The sequence below is a fragment of the Macaca fascicularis genome, chromosome 1 (genome assembly GCF_037993035.2).
Source record: "Macaca fascicularis isolate 582-1 chromosome 1, T2T-MFA8v1.1".
Taxonomy (NCBI): domain Eukaryota; kingdom Metazoa; phylum Chordata; class Mammalia; order Primates; family Cercopithecidae; genus Macaca; species Macaca fascicularis.
Window position 1 is genome coordinate 158,814,897 of NC_088375.1, and position 16,947 is coordinate 158,831,843.

At 39.0% G+C, this 16,947-nt stretch overlaps 1 protein-coding gene across 1 annotated transcript in view; it reads right to left on the reverse strand.

Annotated features, from left to right (window-relative positions):
• Nucleotides 1-16,947, reverse strand: part of MSH4 (mutS homolog 4) — a 115,731-nt gene that overhangs the window by 58,397 nt on the left and 40,387 nt on the right. Inside the window, exon 8 of the mRNA XM_005542987.4 lies at nt 5,614-5,681. Within this exon, the coding sequence (XP_005543044.3) occupies nt 5,614-5,681 (68 nt within the window). The remainder of the gene's footprint in view (nt 1-5,613; nt 5,682-16,947) is intronic.

Genomic DNA, 16,947 nt, shown 5'->3' on the forward strand with positions numbered 1-16,947 from the left:
GGAAGAAATAGTTGATTCAAAGGCTACCAAGGAAAGTACAAGATAAGCCTGGCTTATTTTCTTGAGGCAGAAAATGATAAAGTTCTCAAAGAACTGTGGATGCATTTCCAAAGAGCATAGAAGCAAATTAGAAGAGGTTTGCACAGGTCAAATCTAAGACAATGTGAGAATCAAAATAAATATTGACAGTAATAGACTATAACCAATTGAATATAAAATCATCAGTCCATATGGATTAAATACATATACACATAAATCGAAAGTTGGATAAATTGAAAGAAGAGCAAAATAGTTACATGGTTTCAAGCTACCTCCCCACAAAGTACTTATTAATGAAATGGGGGAAATCATAATTGTACAGCAATTTTACACCATCTCAACCAAGTATACAAACTTATCATCATAATGAGACAAATCAAAATTATGTGCCATATAAGAAGATGCAATGAGAAGAACACGTCATCACTTCTGTGATATTTCTGCCAATATTGTGTAACTTGAATCTAACAATAAAAAAATTCAGACCAGGTGTGGTGGCTCATGCCTGTTACCCCAGCACTTTGGGAGGCCGAGGCAGGAAGATCACATGAGGTCAGGAGTTTGAGACCATCCTGACCAACATGGTGAAACTCATCTCTACTAAAAATATAAAAATTAGCCGGGCATGGGGGGGGTGCCTGTAACCCCAGCTATTTGGGAAGCTGAGGTAGGAGAATCACTTGAACCCGGGAGGCGGAGGTTGCAGTGAGCCGAGATTACGTCACTGCATTCCAGCCTGAGTGACAGAGTGAAATTCCATCTCAAAAAAAAAAAAAAAAAAAAAGGAAAAGTAGTTACTAATTTCTGGGGAAAAGTCCACAAAAAGTCATGCAGGCTCAGCTCTGTATAACATACTAATTTTCATAATAATTTTTATCTAACTAAAACTGTTATAATAATACTGGGTGATGAAAAGTAGGGATGTAAGTATCTGTGTTTATGGGAGATAAGGAAGAAAAAAGAGTTAAGTATTCATTTTTCTGGTAGGGGATTAACATGAATATAATCAAGAAAGTGAAAAGACAACCCACAGAATGGGAGAAAATATCTGCAAATCATATATACAATAAGGGATTGGTATCCAAAACACATAAAGAACTCTTACAACTCAGAAATAAAAATACAAACAACCCAAGTTAAAATGGGCAAATAATATGAATAAATAGTTCTCCAAGGAAGGTACAAATGGCCAATAAGCATATAAAAAGATACTCGACATTGTCAGTCATCATGGAAATGCATACCAAAACCATGAGACACCCAACAGGCTCACTAGAATCAAAAACTAAGATAATAACAACTCTTGGCAAAGATGTGGAGAAATCAGAACCCTCAAACACTGCTGGTGGGTACCTAAAATGATAAAGTCACTTTGCAAAACAATCTGGCAGTTCCTCAAATTATTAAACAGAGTTATCACATGACACAGCAATTCCATTCCTAGATATGTATCAAGACAAATGAAAATGTATGTACCTAGAAAAACTTGCACACAAATATTCATAGCATTATTCATAATAGTCAAAAGTGAAAAAAACCTAAATATCCATCAACTGATAAATCAATAAACTAAATGTGTTATATCCATACAATGTAATATTATTTGTCAATAAAGAGAATAAAGTATTGATAAATGCTACAACATGAAACTTGAAAACGTTATGCTAAGTTAAAAAATCCAGTCACAAAAGACTACCTGTACATATTAAAATGTTCCATTTATATAAAATGTACAGGATAGGTAAATCTGTAGAGACAGACAATAGATTAGTGGTTATCTAAGGCTGGGGAAAGGGGGTTAGAAGGAATGGGAAGTTATTGCTAGTAGGTGCAGGATTGCTTCTGGGGATGATTAAAATGTTCTAAAATTGACTGTGGTGATGGTTGTACAACTCTGTGAATGCACTAAAGACAATTAAATTGTAGGCTTTGAATGCATGAATTGTAATCTATGTAATCCCATCTCAATAAAGCTGTCTTATTTTTAAAAATGAATTGTGAAATATATGTAGAAGTTAAACCTATTACAATAATAGCATAATTGTAGGGAAGAGGGAAATGATGGTATACTAGTGCAAGGCTCTTATATCATATGTAAAGTATTATAATATTATTTAAAAGTGGACTGAGGCTGTGTCTGATGGGTTCACACCTATAATCCCAACATTTTGGAAGGCCTAGGCAGGTGGATTGCTTGGGGTCAGGAGTTTGAGACCAGCCTGGCCAACATGGTTGAACCCCATCTCTACTAAAAATACAAAAGTTAGCATGGCATGGTGACATGCCTGTAGTCCCAGCTACTAGGGAGGCTGAGGCACAAGAATCACTTGAAGCTGGGAGACAGAGGTGGCAGTGAGCCGAGGTGGCGCCACTGCACTCTAGCCTGGGTGACAGAGCAAGACTCTGTCTTAAAAAATAAAATAAAAAATAAACAAAAATGGACTGAATTCACCTAAAGATGTATTCTATAAACCCTAAATCAATAATTAAGCTGATAAAGGCAATGAGTTATATCTAATAAGCCAACAAAGGAAATGAGATGGAATCATAAAAAATAATACAAAAGAAGGCAGAAAAAAAGAAAAAAGGGAGCAAACAGATGAGAAAAAAATGGCATATTTAAATAAAACATATCAATAATCTTATTAAGCAATAAATAAAAGTAATAAATAAATGTAATAAATACCTCAATTGAAAGTAAGGTATTCTCTGATTGCATGCAAAAAGTTAAGATCTAACTATATCTCACCTACAAGAAACCTTCTTTAAATGTAAAGACAAAAATAAGTTAAAAGCAAAAGGATGGTAAAGATATGCCATGCCAACACTAACCAAAAGAAAGCCAGAGTGGCTATATTAATATTAGACACAGTAGATTTTATAGCAAAAATATTACTAGGGATAAAAAGGGTCATTTCATAATGATAACAGTCTCAATTTATAGAGGACATAGCAATCTTAAATGTGTATGAACCTAATAACAAAGATTCCAAACGCATTAGATAAAAACTGATAAAACTGCAAGGAAAAATAGACAAATCCACAATTACATTTAGAGATTTTGACACTCCTTTCTTAATAACTGATAGAACAAAAAGAACAACAACAACAACAACAAAAATGTAAAACACCTTAGGGATATAGGAGATTTGAAGAACACTACCACACAACTCGAACAAACTGACATTTATGGAACGCTCCAACAAACAACAGTAAAATACACATGGTTTTCAAGTTCACATGGAACATTTACTAAGATTAACTCTATTTTGGGCCATAAAAACAATGTCAATAAAGCTAAAAGGATCTAATACATGTTCTGTGACCATTGGGGAATTAAGTTAGAAACCAGTAACAAAAAGGTATTTGGAAAGTCCCCAAATACTGTAAATAAAATAACATACCTCTAAAAACCCGTACATCAAAGAATTTTTAAAAATAAATTAGAACGTGTTTTGACCTTTTCGAATGAAAAAGAATTCACAACATATCTAACATTGTGGAATACAGCTAAAGCATTGCTCAGAGAGAAATTTATAGTACTAAAATATTTATATTAGAAGGAAAACAGGTCTCAAATCAATGACTTCAGCTTCCTCCTTTACAACCTCAAAAAAGAACAGTAGGCACAGAGTAAGCAGAAAAAAGAGTGATAAAACCAGAAATCAGTGAAATAGAGAACAGGAGAAAAAAGAGAAACCAATGAAATAGAAAGTTGGTTCCTTGAGAATACCAATAAAATTGATAACGTCGAGCCAGGCTGATTAAGAAAAACAGAGAACATATTAAAGTTATCAACATCAGGAATGAGAGAGTATATCACTGCCAATTTTACAGATATAAGAAGGGTATTATGAGACAGTTTATGCTGATAAATTGAAAAGTTGGGTGAAATGAAAAATTCTTTGAAAGACACAAGCTACCAAAGCTCGTTCAAGAAGAAACTGATAACCTGAAGAGCACTATGCCTATTTAATAAGTGGAATTTATAGTTAAAAACTTTCCTACCAAAAACATTTCAGGCTTTAATGGCTTCATTTGTGAATTCCACCAAATATGTAAGGAAGAAATAATACCAGTTCTATGTAAACTCTACCAGAAAATTAAAGAGGAAAGGATACTTCCAAACTTATTTTATGAGGGCTGCTAATTTAATTCCAAACATCAGTTGTTTTAGGTTACTTTCCATTTGTAAATATTGAAGTATAAGCAGCTTCAATTATTTAAGGAAACTCAGTTCTGTGCCTGCCCAACAGCTAAAGCTTTTCAGTCTAGTGATGCTTTTATTATAAATGAACTGTAAGAGTATTTTCTTCATAATACAAAAAGGCTTCCCAAACATAGATTAGCTTTCAATGGATTTACAAATATCATCAAATTATAAATTAAATTTTATTGATGTGCAAGACTTCTTTTCTTTTTACGCATATGGGCAAAAATATACCTGTATTTCATTATAGTAAATATTCTTCCGTTCATCATAAACGGAAGAATGAAAGCTATTACTTTCTTTACAGAATGTACCCGTAAGCACTATTTAAATTTGAAAAATATCCAGTAAAGGTGTTGTTTCATTCTTAAAGGTTAAGAATATTTGAAGACTTGGTCAAGCGTGGTGGCTCACACCTGTAATTCCAGCACTTTGGGAGGCCGAGGTGGGCAGATCACTTGAGGTCAGGAGTTCAAGATCAGCCTGACCAACATGGTGAAACTCTATCTCTACTAAAAATACAAAAATTAGCCAGGCATGGTGGTGGGTGCCTGTAATCCCAGCTACTTGGGAGGCTGAGGCAAGAGAATTGTTTGAACCTGAGAGACAGAGGTTGTAGTGAGCCAAAATCACACCACTGCACTCCAGCGTTGGTGACAGAGAGAAACTCCATCTCAAAAATAATAATAATAATAATAGTATTTGAAGACTAATCAAACTTCACATAGTGATCACTTTTAAGAAGAATCAAAACTCTTCAGCTTTAATATATTTTAGTTATTTATTAGGCAAATATTATTATAGTCTAAGACTTTTGAAAATTATATATAACTCCTTAATATTTGATCAGTAAAAATAGGCCAATTCCTTAACTATCTAAAAAACAATTCTTTTTTTTTTTTGAGACGAGGCCTCACTATGTTGCCCAGGCTGGAGTGCAGTGATGCGAACACAACTCATTGTAGCCTTGACCTCCCAAGGCTCAAGTTATCCTTCCACCTCAGCCTCCCCAGTAGCTGGGACTACAGGCATGCAACATCATGCCCAGCCAATTTTTTGATTTTTTGTAGAGATGGGGTCTCATTTTCTTGCCCAGGCTTGTCTTGAACTGCCTTGACCTCCCAAAGTGTTGGGATTATAGCCATGAGCCACTATGCCTGACTGAAATTTTAAATTTCACTATAACATACAGGAAAATACATTAGGAAAAAAGTTTCCTCTACAATGGCATAAAATACTCCAGATATCAATAATGAAGGACTTTCCCAAAACATTTTGATATTTTCCAATTGTTACATTACATTAAGACAAGTTTCATCATATAATGTATAATAATATAATACAAAATGTATACAAAAACATACCGTGTCTTGCTTTGGAATTTGGACTAAAACAGAAAGAAGCTGCTCTGTATCAAGAAATCTTGATATAACTGAAACAAACAAACAAATGTGAGTATTTAAACTTTATGGTACAGTTGAAAATATTGACTATGTAAAATACTATCCTCAAAGAATAAAATAGAGCAGTTCTACCTGCAAATATTACCTGTTTTGTCTTCTTTATCTTACATGCAAAATGAATATAACTAAATTCTAATGTCCTTTTGTTAATTTTGAGTACTCAATCTCACCTCAAAATTTAATGCTGCTAACCATCCCTTCTGCTGTGGTTTGCCTGTCCCCACCAAAACTCATGTTGAAACTTTAATTCCTAGTGTGGCAATATTGGGAGATAAAACATTTAATAGGTGGGGTCTAGTGGAAAAACATTTGGGTCACAGAGGCTCCACTCTCACAGGCAGCTTAGTGCCATTCCTACTGAGATGAGTGAGTTAACCCCTTAATAAAACTGGATTAGTTTACACAGAAAGGGACTAGTTCCCACACAAGAACAGGTTGTTATAAAGTGAGGATGCCCCTCATTTTGCTCTCTGCATATGTCTATTTCCTCCTTGACTGTCCTCCATGTTATGATGCATGATGAAAGCCCTGACCAGAGGCCGAGTAGATGCCAATGCCATACTCTTAGACTTTCCAGTCACTGGAATTGTGACCCAAATAAACTCGTTTCTTTGTAAATTACCAAGCCTCAGGTATTCCATTATAGCAACACGACTTACCTTCCTTCTTGAAACTCTACTTCTCTGGTTTTGAGATTGTCTATCATAATTTTATTCTCACCTTTTTGATCTCTACTTTTCTTCATGATACTTAAAAGATGCTTGGTTTAAAAGTATAGTTCAGGCCGGGCGCGGTGGCTCAAGCCTGTAATCCCAGCACTTTGGGAGGCCGAGGGCGGATCACGAGGTCAAGAGATCGAGACCATCCTGGCTAATATGGTGAAACCCCGTCTCTACTAAAAATACAAAAAACTAGCCGGGCGAGGTGGTGGGCACCTGTAGTCCCAGCTACTCGGGAGGCTGAGGCAGGAGAATGGCGTAAACCCGGGAGGCGGAGCTTGCAGTGAGCTGAGATCCGGCCACTGCACTCCAGCCTGGGCGACAAAGCGGGACTCCGTCTCAAAAAAAAAAAAAAAAAAAAAAAACAAGTATAGTTCAACCACTAACCACATAACCTTCCCAAGAGTTACCTAACTTCTGTAAACAATAGCTGTTCTCATCTTTTAAATGCTGATAACATCTACCTCCCAGGGTGTGTTGTGAGAATTAAGTAAGAATGAAACTAGGCCGCATAAAACTTAGAAACTAGGCCTCATAAAAAAAAAAAAAAAAAAAAAACTTAAAAAAATTAACACCAGGTGGCTCTGGATAGGGTCCCACCCTGCCTCGATAGGGTCCCACCCTGCCAATTCCGGGAAACAACCTCATGGGGTCCCACCCTGCCAATTCCGGGGGTCCCACCCTGCCTCGGTTCCCGGAATCAACAACTCCAGGAAAAAAACCTCATAAGGTCCTGCTCTAACCAATTAGAACAAGACACCTTGCTCAGGCCATAGACAGACCCAATTACCACGCGCCTAAAGCTTTGTTTGAATTTCGCGCCCTAAGCTGTGTTTGAACTTGTGTTTGCCTATATAAACAGCCTGTAACAAGCAGTCGGGGTCCCAGGGCCAACTTAGAGCTTGGGACCCTAGCGCGCTAGTAATAAATAACTCTCTGCTGTGAATCTCGTGTCGGTGATCCTTCGCGGCGACCCCTGCCCAGGAGGGAATCGACAGTTCGGTTCCAACAAGGCAATACCTGTGCTATGGTTTGAATATGCCCCCCAAAGTTCATGTGTTGGAAACTTGATCCCCAATGCAACAGTCTTGAGAGGTGGGATCTTTAAGAGATGGTTAAGCCAGGAGGGCTCTGCCTCTGTGAGTGAATTAATGCTATTATCATGAGAGTGGGTTCCTGATAGAAGGATGATTTCAGCTCCCTTCCTCTCATATGCATGCATGCTCTCTTGCCCTTCCACCATGTTATGACACAGCAGGAAGGTCCTCGCCAGATGTGAGCCACTCAACTTTGATCTTCCCCGCCTGCAGAACTGTAAGAAATAAATCTCTGTCCTTTATAAATTACTCAGTCTCAGATATTCTGTTATAGCAGCACAAAACAAACTAAGATAGAAAATTGGTACCAAGACTGGGGTTGTTGCCAAAACAAATACCTGAAACTGTGCAAGCAGCTTAGGAATTGAGTAATGGGAATGGGTAGAGGTTGGAAGGATTTGGAGGAGCAGGTTAGAAAAAAACCCAGATTGCCATGAACAGAACATTAAGGGCAATTCTAGTGATGGCTCAAAAAAAGGAAAGAAATGTAAGAAAAGTCTGGAATGCTGTAAAGACTACTTAAGGGGTCATGATCAGAACATTGGTAGAAATATGGACAGTAAAGGCCATTCTGATGAGGACTCAGGTGGAACTGAAAAACAAAATCTTGGAAACTGGAGTAAAGGCCATCCTTGTTACACAGTTGCAAATAACTTGGCAGAACTGTATCCATGTCCTAGGACATTGTGGAAGGCAGAACTTAAGAGGAATGAACTAGGATATCTGGCAGAAGAGCTACCTAGGCAGCAAAGAATTCAAGATGTTGCATAACTTCTTTCAGTGACTCACAGTAAAATGAGAGAAGAGAGAAATACTTTAAAGATGACATTTATAATTTTTAAAGAAGCAGAATAAAAAAATAGGAAAACTCTCAGCCTGGCCACATAAATATATGTTCAGGAGAGGATAGTAAGGGTGTGGTCAAGTGATTGCTAAAAATATTAGCATAGAAAGAAGCCAGGTTCTATTCATGAAAACAATGAAAATGACTCCAAAAACATTTCAGAGATCTAGGGAAGCCAGGACCTTGAGGGCAAGGTTTCTAGCGAGGTGCTTGTCAGACCTCAGCATTTGCTGCCCTGCAGCACCTTGGAACTCTGCTCCCTCAATTCTGGCATAGCACTGCTCAGCCACCACAGCTGTAGCTCAAGTGAGCCCAGCTGCAGCTCAACTCACTGCTCCAGAAGGTATAAGCTGTATATCTTGGCAGTCTCCACGTGGTGCTAATTCTGCAAGCACACAGAATGCAAGAGGTATGAAGCAATGGTGGCTTCTGCCTAAATTTCAAAGGATGTTGAGGATAGCCTGGGGCCCTGGCAGACACTTATCATGGGGCAAAGCCACCACAGACAGCCTACCACAGAGAGCCCCTACTATGCCTAGTGGAGCCATAGGACAGAGGCCATCATTCACAGAGTCCCCACTAGGGCAATGCCTAGTAAAGCCATGGGAGTGGGGTAATCACCCCCCACCTCCCTACCCTGAGACCACAGAACTATAGGGTGCACCAGCATGTAATTCCAGTCTGAGAAAGCCATAGGCATGAGACTGCAAACCATGAGAGCTGCTGAGTGGACTAAGCCCTGAGGCTGCCTGAGGCCTTGAGAGTCCAACTTCTAACCCACTGTGCCCCTGATGCAGGATATGGAGTCAAAAAAGATTATTCTTCAGCTTTAAGACTTACTGTTATTTTCCTTGTGAGGTTTGAACTGATTTTCTTGGGCCTGTTACTCCTTTCTTATTGCCTATTTCTCCCTTTTGTAATGGGAATGTTTATCCTATGCCTGTCCCAACATTTTGGAAGTAGGATAACTTGTTTAATTTCTTAGGCTCATAGCTGGTGGGGAATTTGCCTCAGGATGAATCATGCCTTGAGTCTCACATATCTGATTCAGATGAGATTCTAGACTTTTGAGTAAGTGTTGAAATGAGTTAAGACTTTAGGCCTATTTTGCATGTGAGAATGACATGAATTTGGGGGAGCCAAGAGCAGAATGCTATGGTTTGAATGTGTCCCCAAAGTTCATGCGTTAGAAACTTAATCTCAATGCAACCTTGTTGAGAGGTAGGACCTTTAAAGGGTGATTAGGTGAAGAGGGCTCTGCCCTTATGAATGGATTAATGCCATTATCACAGAAGTGGGTTCTGGAAGTAAATTCCAGAGGATGAGTTTGCTCCCCTTCCTCTCTCTCTTGTATGTGTGCTCTCTTGTCCTTCTGCCTTTTGGCATGGGGTGATGCATCAAGAAGGCCCTCACCGGATACAGGTCCCTTAACCTTGCAGATTCCAGCCTTCAGAACTGTAAGAAATAAATCACTGTTCTTTATAAATTACCCAGTCTCAGGTATTTTATTACAGCAACACAAATAGACTATGACAATGTGTAAAGTGTCTTGCATTTACCACCACTCAAAAACTTATTTTATTCTTCTCAATTTATTTTCCAGCTTATAGTGTGCTACAAAAATAAACTTATAGAAAACTGTAATCCATCTCTTTTAAATATCCCCAGGTATTTTTTAAAAAAACTTTTAACCATTTCAGCCCAGGTGTGGTGGCTCATGCCTATAATCCCAGTACTTTGGCAGGCCAAGACAGGAGATCACTTGAGCTCAGGAGTTTGAGACCAGCCTTGGCAACACAGTGAGACCCTGTCTCTCCAAAAAATATGAAAATTAGCCATGTGTGATGGTGCCTACCTGTAGTCCCAGCTACTCAGGAGGCTGAGGTGGGAGGATGGCTTGAGCCAGGTAGGTAGAAGTTGCAGTGAGCCAAGATTGTGCCACTGCACTCCAGCCTGGGCAACAGAGCCAGACTCTGTCTCAAAAAAATTAATGAAAATAAATATAAATAAGTAATAAACTGTAACCATTTAACAGAGACTGTTTAAAAATGTACTTATTTCCCCATACTTGAAATACAGTAAATAATGATAACTGTTTCTTAAGGACTCATGGTTATTATCACTGTAATATATAACCTTAAAAGTTTTTGTGTAGAGTTACTAACACTTTCTCAAAGTGGTGTCATGCTGTTATCCCTCAAAATACAAAATAAGAGCCGGGTGTGGTGGCTTATGCCTATAATCCCAGCACTTTGGGAGGCTGAGGTAGGAGAATCACTTGAATCCAGGAGGTGGAGGTTGCAGTGAGCCAAGATTGCACCATTGCACTCTGGCCTGGGCAACAAGGGTGAAACTCTGTCTCCCCTCAAAAAAAGATACCCACAAAATAAGAAAATGTTTATTTAATCTGCTACCTGTTCAAACTGTCAGGCGTCTTTTGAAAGTTTTCAGTTTGCCTACCTCTAGAACTGTCCCCTTTCTAATTTTCCATTTCTATGGTAATTCATTATGTTAAAACTGTGTTTTGAGGACTAAGCTCTGATTTTCTATCTGGCCTAAATTCCTACCTAAGGGGTCTGGGGAGGTATGCCCTACAAACCATAGATTCTCATCAGATGGGTTTTATTTGGCCCTGTATATTGTGACTTGCTTTTCAATCTGACTCTGGCATAACATTATGAAACAAGGAATACAATATTTAACCCCAAAATATACTTCCTTGCCATGCCTTGAAATTGCCCTGCAAAGTCTCTTGTGGGAAAAATTCACATTCTATAGAGAATCCCCTTACCCCTTTGTTTTCCTTCCTTTCTTTGCAGATCCAGAAGATAATCAACTAAGAGCCAGGCATCCTTTCAGGTCCAGTAAGAAACATTTTACAACCTGCTCTCTCTCTGAAGTCTGCTATCTGAGAGATTCCTCTGCACAATAAAACTTGGTCCCCATAATCCTTTAACTTAACCTGAACATTCCTTTCCATTAATCCCAAGTCTTCAGATAAACTCAACCAACTGTCAACTAGAAAATGTTTAAATGTATCTATAGTCTGGAAGTTCCACCACCTGCTTTGAGTTGTCCTGCCTTTCTGAACCAAACCATTATACTTCTTAAATGTATTTGATTGATGTCTCATGCCTCCCTAAAATATATATATATATATAAAACCAAGCTGTACTCCGACTCTCTTGGGTACACGTTCTCAGGACCTCCTGAGGGCTGTTTTCATGGGCCATGGTCACTCATATTTGGCTCAGAATAAATCTCTTCAAATATTTTACAGAGTTTGATTCTTTTCGCCAAAAGTTTAAAAAATTAGAATAGGCTGAATAGATTGCGGTTATAATATTCATTATATTCAGTATGGCACAATACTATTATGACATTTTACGTGTGATTCTACTAGTCAGACTCTCTTAAACCCTCATTTATGTTGCTCTTTCTCTTTCCAGACTCCTCTTTCTTCCTTTCCCCAAATCTATCATTACAACCAGAATGTTTCTAAAACAGGATTTGATCAGTACTCTCTAGGTTCAGAATGGTCAGCTCCATATTGCCTGAGGAAAAAAATTAAACTTCTTAGCATTATAAAAAGGCCCTTCATAGTCTAGTCTCAATCCTCATTTCCTGCCATTCCCCAAGGCTTTAAGTCATAAATAACTACTGGTCAATCCTTAAATACAGCTAGCTCTTTTATATTAACCTAAGTACAGCCAGGCATGGTGACTTGTGCCTGCAATCCTAGCACTTTGGGAGGTTGAGATGACAGGATTGCTTGAAGTCAGGAGTTCAAGTTCAGCCTGGGCAACAGAGCAAGACCCTGGCTCTACAAAAAGTGTAAAAATTAGCCAGCCATGGTGGTGCAGGCCTGTAGACATAGCTTCTCAAGAGGCTGCAGCAAAAGGATCACTTGAACCCAGAGGTTTATTACAGTAAGCTATGATAGTGCCACTGCACTATAGTCTGGGTGACAGAGGGAGACCCTGTGAAAGAAAGAGAGAACAAAAAAAAAAAAAAAAAAAAGAGAGAGAGAGAGAGAGGGGGAGGGGGGAGGGAGGGAGGGAGTGAGGAAGTGAGAGAGGGAAGGAAATGACTGGTCAAGATCATAGCCAATGGCATGCATACCAGATCTTTATCCTAACCACTATATCCAAAAAACATCTGCATTACTCCTATGGACATCAACATACATTGCACAGGCATGTTCCCTTCATCTCGAATATCACTGCTAGGATTCTCCTGTTGCTAAAATCCTACTCCTTCTTTTAAGATTAAGACAAAGCTGAAATATTATTCCTGCAAATCCCATCTGGATTCTGTCTTTATCCCAACTCCCTTCTCTGTGTTCCCATGAACTACTCAATTGCTATTGCATTTATCACATTGTATCAAAATTATTTAATTAGAGTTCTATTGCCCTAACATGGATGTGAGGTCCTTGAGGACAGATATAGCTTAATGTTCCTCATCTTTTTATCCCTAACACCTATAGAATGTCTATAATAAAGGAGGTACTGGGTTTTATTTTTTTTTTTAAGGTTTAGATTCTCGTATTTTAATAAACTGTAAAAATTACCCTCCCACTCTGCCCTATGCCCTGCTCCCCTACTTTATTGTGTGTTAAGATAAATTACAAACCATTAAGACATAGAAAACATGGCTCACACCTGTAATCCCAACACTTTGGAAGGTCAAGGCAGGTGGATCACTTGAGGTCAGGAGTTTGAGACCAGCCTGGCCAACATGGTGAAACCCCATCTCTACTAAACACACAAAAATTAGCCAGGTGTGGGGGTGGGTGCCTGTAATCCTAGCTACTTAGGAGGCTGAGGCTGGAAAATCACTTGAACCCAGGAAGCAGGGTTGCAGTGAGCTGAGATTGCACCATGGCACTCCAGCCTGGGTGACAGAGTGAAACTCTGTCTCAAAAAAGAAAAAAAGAAAAAAAGAAAAGGACAGAAAAAGATATAGAAAACAGAGAAACATTTATTTATAGATATCAATCTGAAATTTTCAGTCATAAGGAATTTAAAAACTTAAAATATATGAAAATTAAAGTTTAAAAAAATCCGAGTTTATCATCAAAGTTTTATCATACAAACAGTATTGTCTTGGGAATAACAGAAAACAATTTCAACAGATTCAACAGCAAATCAATAGTTTAACAAATATGTTAAACTGTTATGTCCTAGCCTTATATGAGAATTATCCAACAAAATATGCATTTACAATACAGTAAAATAAGTTTCATAACAAGATACTACAGGAAACATGTACTAAAGATGCCTAACACTGACTTGGGGTATCAGAAAGACCTGTAGCAGAAGTCACATCTAAACTGGAATGGTAAAAGATGAACTGCAGTAGCTACAGAAGCCTGGGAGAAGGAGTTGCAGGGAAGGAGGAGGAGGTATTCTAGGCAAAAATTATAGAGTTCCAAGGCCAGAAAATGACAGCAGATATGTTCAAGTAACTTATAGAAGTTCATTTAGACTAGAAGACAGAATGGAGAGTGAGGAGTAGCAAGAGATGCTGTGGGAGATTACAGGAAAACAGCTATATGGAAGAGTTTGCATTTTAATCTAAAAGTTGTGAGAAGAGAATCTAAAGAGAAAAGATTGAAGGATTTTATGCAGATGAGTATAGTAACCAACACCCTTCCCCAGTTCCCCACAGAGATCTGCTTCCTAATCCCTGGAATTTGTGAATATGTTAACTGATAAAAGGAAGTTTCTAGTTGGGATTAAATTAAGGGTCTTGAGACAGAGAGATTATCCTGGATTGTCTCTTGGCCCCAGTGTAATCGTAAGAGTTCTTACAAGAGGGTGGCAGGAGGATCAGAGTCAGAGAGAGAAGATATAAGTACAAAAGCAGAAGTCAGAGGAAGGGAAAATGTTCCACTTCTGGCTTTAAAGATAGAGGAAGGGCTAAGAGCCAAGAACTGTAGGCGGCCTCTAGAAAGTGGAAAGAGCAAGGACATGTACTCCCTCTCCAGAGCCTCCAGAAAAATGTAGATCTGCTGACACACTGATTTTAGCCCAGTGAAACTGATTTCAGACCTCCAGAACTGTGAGATAATACATTAGTGTTGTTTTAAGCCCCTAAATTTGTGGTGATGTTTTATATCCACATTAAGAAATGAATACAGAGTGATACGCTCAGATGTATGTTTTCAAACAATCACTCAGGCAACAATGTAAAGAAGAGGCTAGAAACAGCAAGGTTGAAGAAGGGTGACCAAATAGGAGGCTCTTATAAGAAATGAGATGAGAGAATTAAGGTATCCTGGGTTGCAGTGGCAGCCATGGGGATAGAAGAAGCAGATACATCCAAGAGGTCTATAGGAAGGAGACGTGGCAGATTTGATGACTGAATGGAAGGAAGGTAAGAGTTAAGAATGACTTTCATGTATCTAGCTTGCATAAAGAGGTTGGATATGGAGCTACTCACTGAAACCAGGAAGAACTGATTTAGAAAAGAAGATGGTGGCCGGGCGCAGTGGTTCACGCCTGTAATCCCAGCACTTTGGGAGGCCTAGGTGGGTGGATCACCTGAGGTCAGGAGTTCGAGACCAGCCTGGGCAACATGCAGAAAATCCCATCTCTACTAAAAGTACAAAAATTAGTCGGGTGTGGTGGCGGCTGCCTGTACTCTTAGCTACTCAGGAAGCTGAGGCAAGAGAATCACTTGAACCCTGGAGGCAGAGGTTGCAGTGAGCTGAGATTGCACCATTGCACTCCAGCATAGGTGACAGCAAGACTCTGTCTCAAAAAAAAAAAAAAAAAAAAAAGATGGCACAGTTTGGGCACATTAAGTTTCAGGTGATTTAGTAACACTTAATAAATGCTCTGATTCCATTCAAGCTGCTATAAAATATTACCACAAGCTGAGTGGCTTATAAACAAGAGAAATTTATTTTTCACAGTTCTGGAGGCTGGAAAGTTCTCACCTCAAGGTGCTGGGCAGATTCAGTGTCTGGTAAGAGCCCACTTTCTGGCTCATAGATGGCACCTTCTCGCTGTATCTTCACATGGTAGAAGGGGCAAGGAGTCTCTCTTGAACTTCTTTTATAAGGGCACTGATCCCATTCATAAGGTCTCTGCTGCCCTGATGTAATCACCTCCCAAAGGCCCCACCTCCTAATACTATCACCTTGAAGGTGAGGACTTCAACATATGAATTTTGGAGAAGCACAACGTGCAGATCACAGCAAATGCTCAGAAGGCGATAAGATACTTGAGTCCAAAGGTCTGGAGAGATATTTGGGTATCAGATGTAAATTTGGAAGTCATGACTATGTGAATAATAATCATAAAACCATGAAACTGGGTAAGTCATATAATAAGGACATTCAGGATACAAGGACAACCCAGAACATATCTTTCAAGAGCCATAGCATTTAGGAAATAAACAAAGGAAGATAAGTATATTAAAAAGACTCAGAAGGAAACCACAAAGACGTAGGAAGAAAATCAGGAGATTGTGTAATCACAGAAGCAAAGAAAGGCAGTAATTCAATAATGACAGATATTCAGCAGTATCAAATAAATTGTGGATATTTCTCTTATTCAAATAAGAGAACTAATGTGTCCATTACATTTAACAATTTGCCTGTTGTTGACTGTGTTAGGTTGGGTTCTCCAGAAACAGACACTGAGGCAAGGACTTATGTGCCAGTGACTTATTAAGAATGTGCTTCCAAGCCTGGGCAACACAGTGAAACCCCGTGTCTACCAAAAACATAAAAATTAGCTAAGTGTGGTGGCACATGCCTGTAGTACCAGCTACTTGGGAGGCTGAGGTGCGAGGCTTGCTTGTACCCAGGAGGTAGAGGTTGCAGTGAGCTGAAATCGCACTACCACACTCCAGCCTAGGCAACAGAGTGAGACCTTCCCCCCCGCAAAAAAAAGAAAGAAAGAAAGAAAAAAAGAAAAAAGAAAAAGAAAGAAAGAGAAAAAGACTCTGCTTCCAGAAGAAACCAGTAGAGCAGTGAAAAAGGACAGAGAAGGGAAACTAAGCCAACCAACAGTGTGATTTCAGGCGAAGTTATGTGGAAGGTAACTTCAACTAATCTTGCAAAGGAATTCTGGAGTTTAAGTTATATTCCAGTTTTTGCCAAATCAATGTGAAAGAGCTGGGTTTTCATACCTTCACACCATACAGTCATTTAAGGGCTACCAGGCATTTTGGGTACTCTGTGATTAAGAACAAACGGCTCTAACAGTCTGAAGGTAGGCCTAGGAAAAGAGTCCAGGTGTGGGCCATTAGGCACACAGAACAGCAAAAGGTGCACACTGAAAGGTAAAAGGGATCCAAGATGATCTGTACAGAGAACCAACAAGATCTGCTCCAGTGACCTTGACAAGAGCAGTCTCAGCGCAGTACTGGGCACAGAAATGACTGCAGCACATTGAGATGTGCTGATGAAGAGAAGATAGTGAGCATAGGAAATTTGTTTTTCAACAGGTTTGGCTATGAATAGAGAAGTGATATAGTGGTAGCTGGAGAAGATGAAGTCCAGGGAGAGTTTTTACAAAGATGGGAGAGACATGAGGAAGTTTAAATCCTCTTAGAAGAA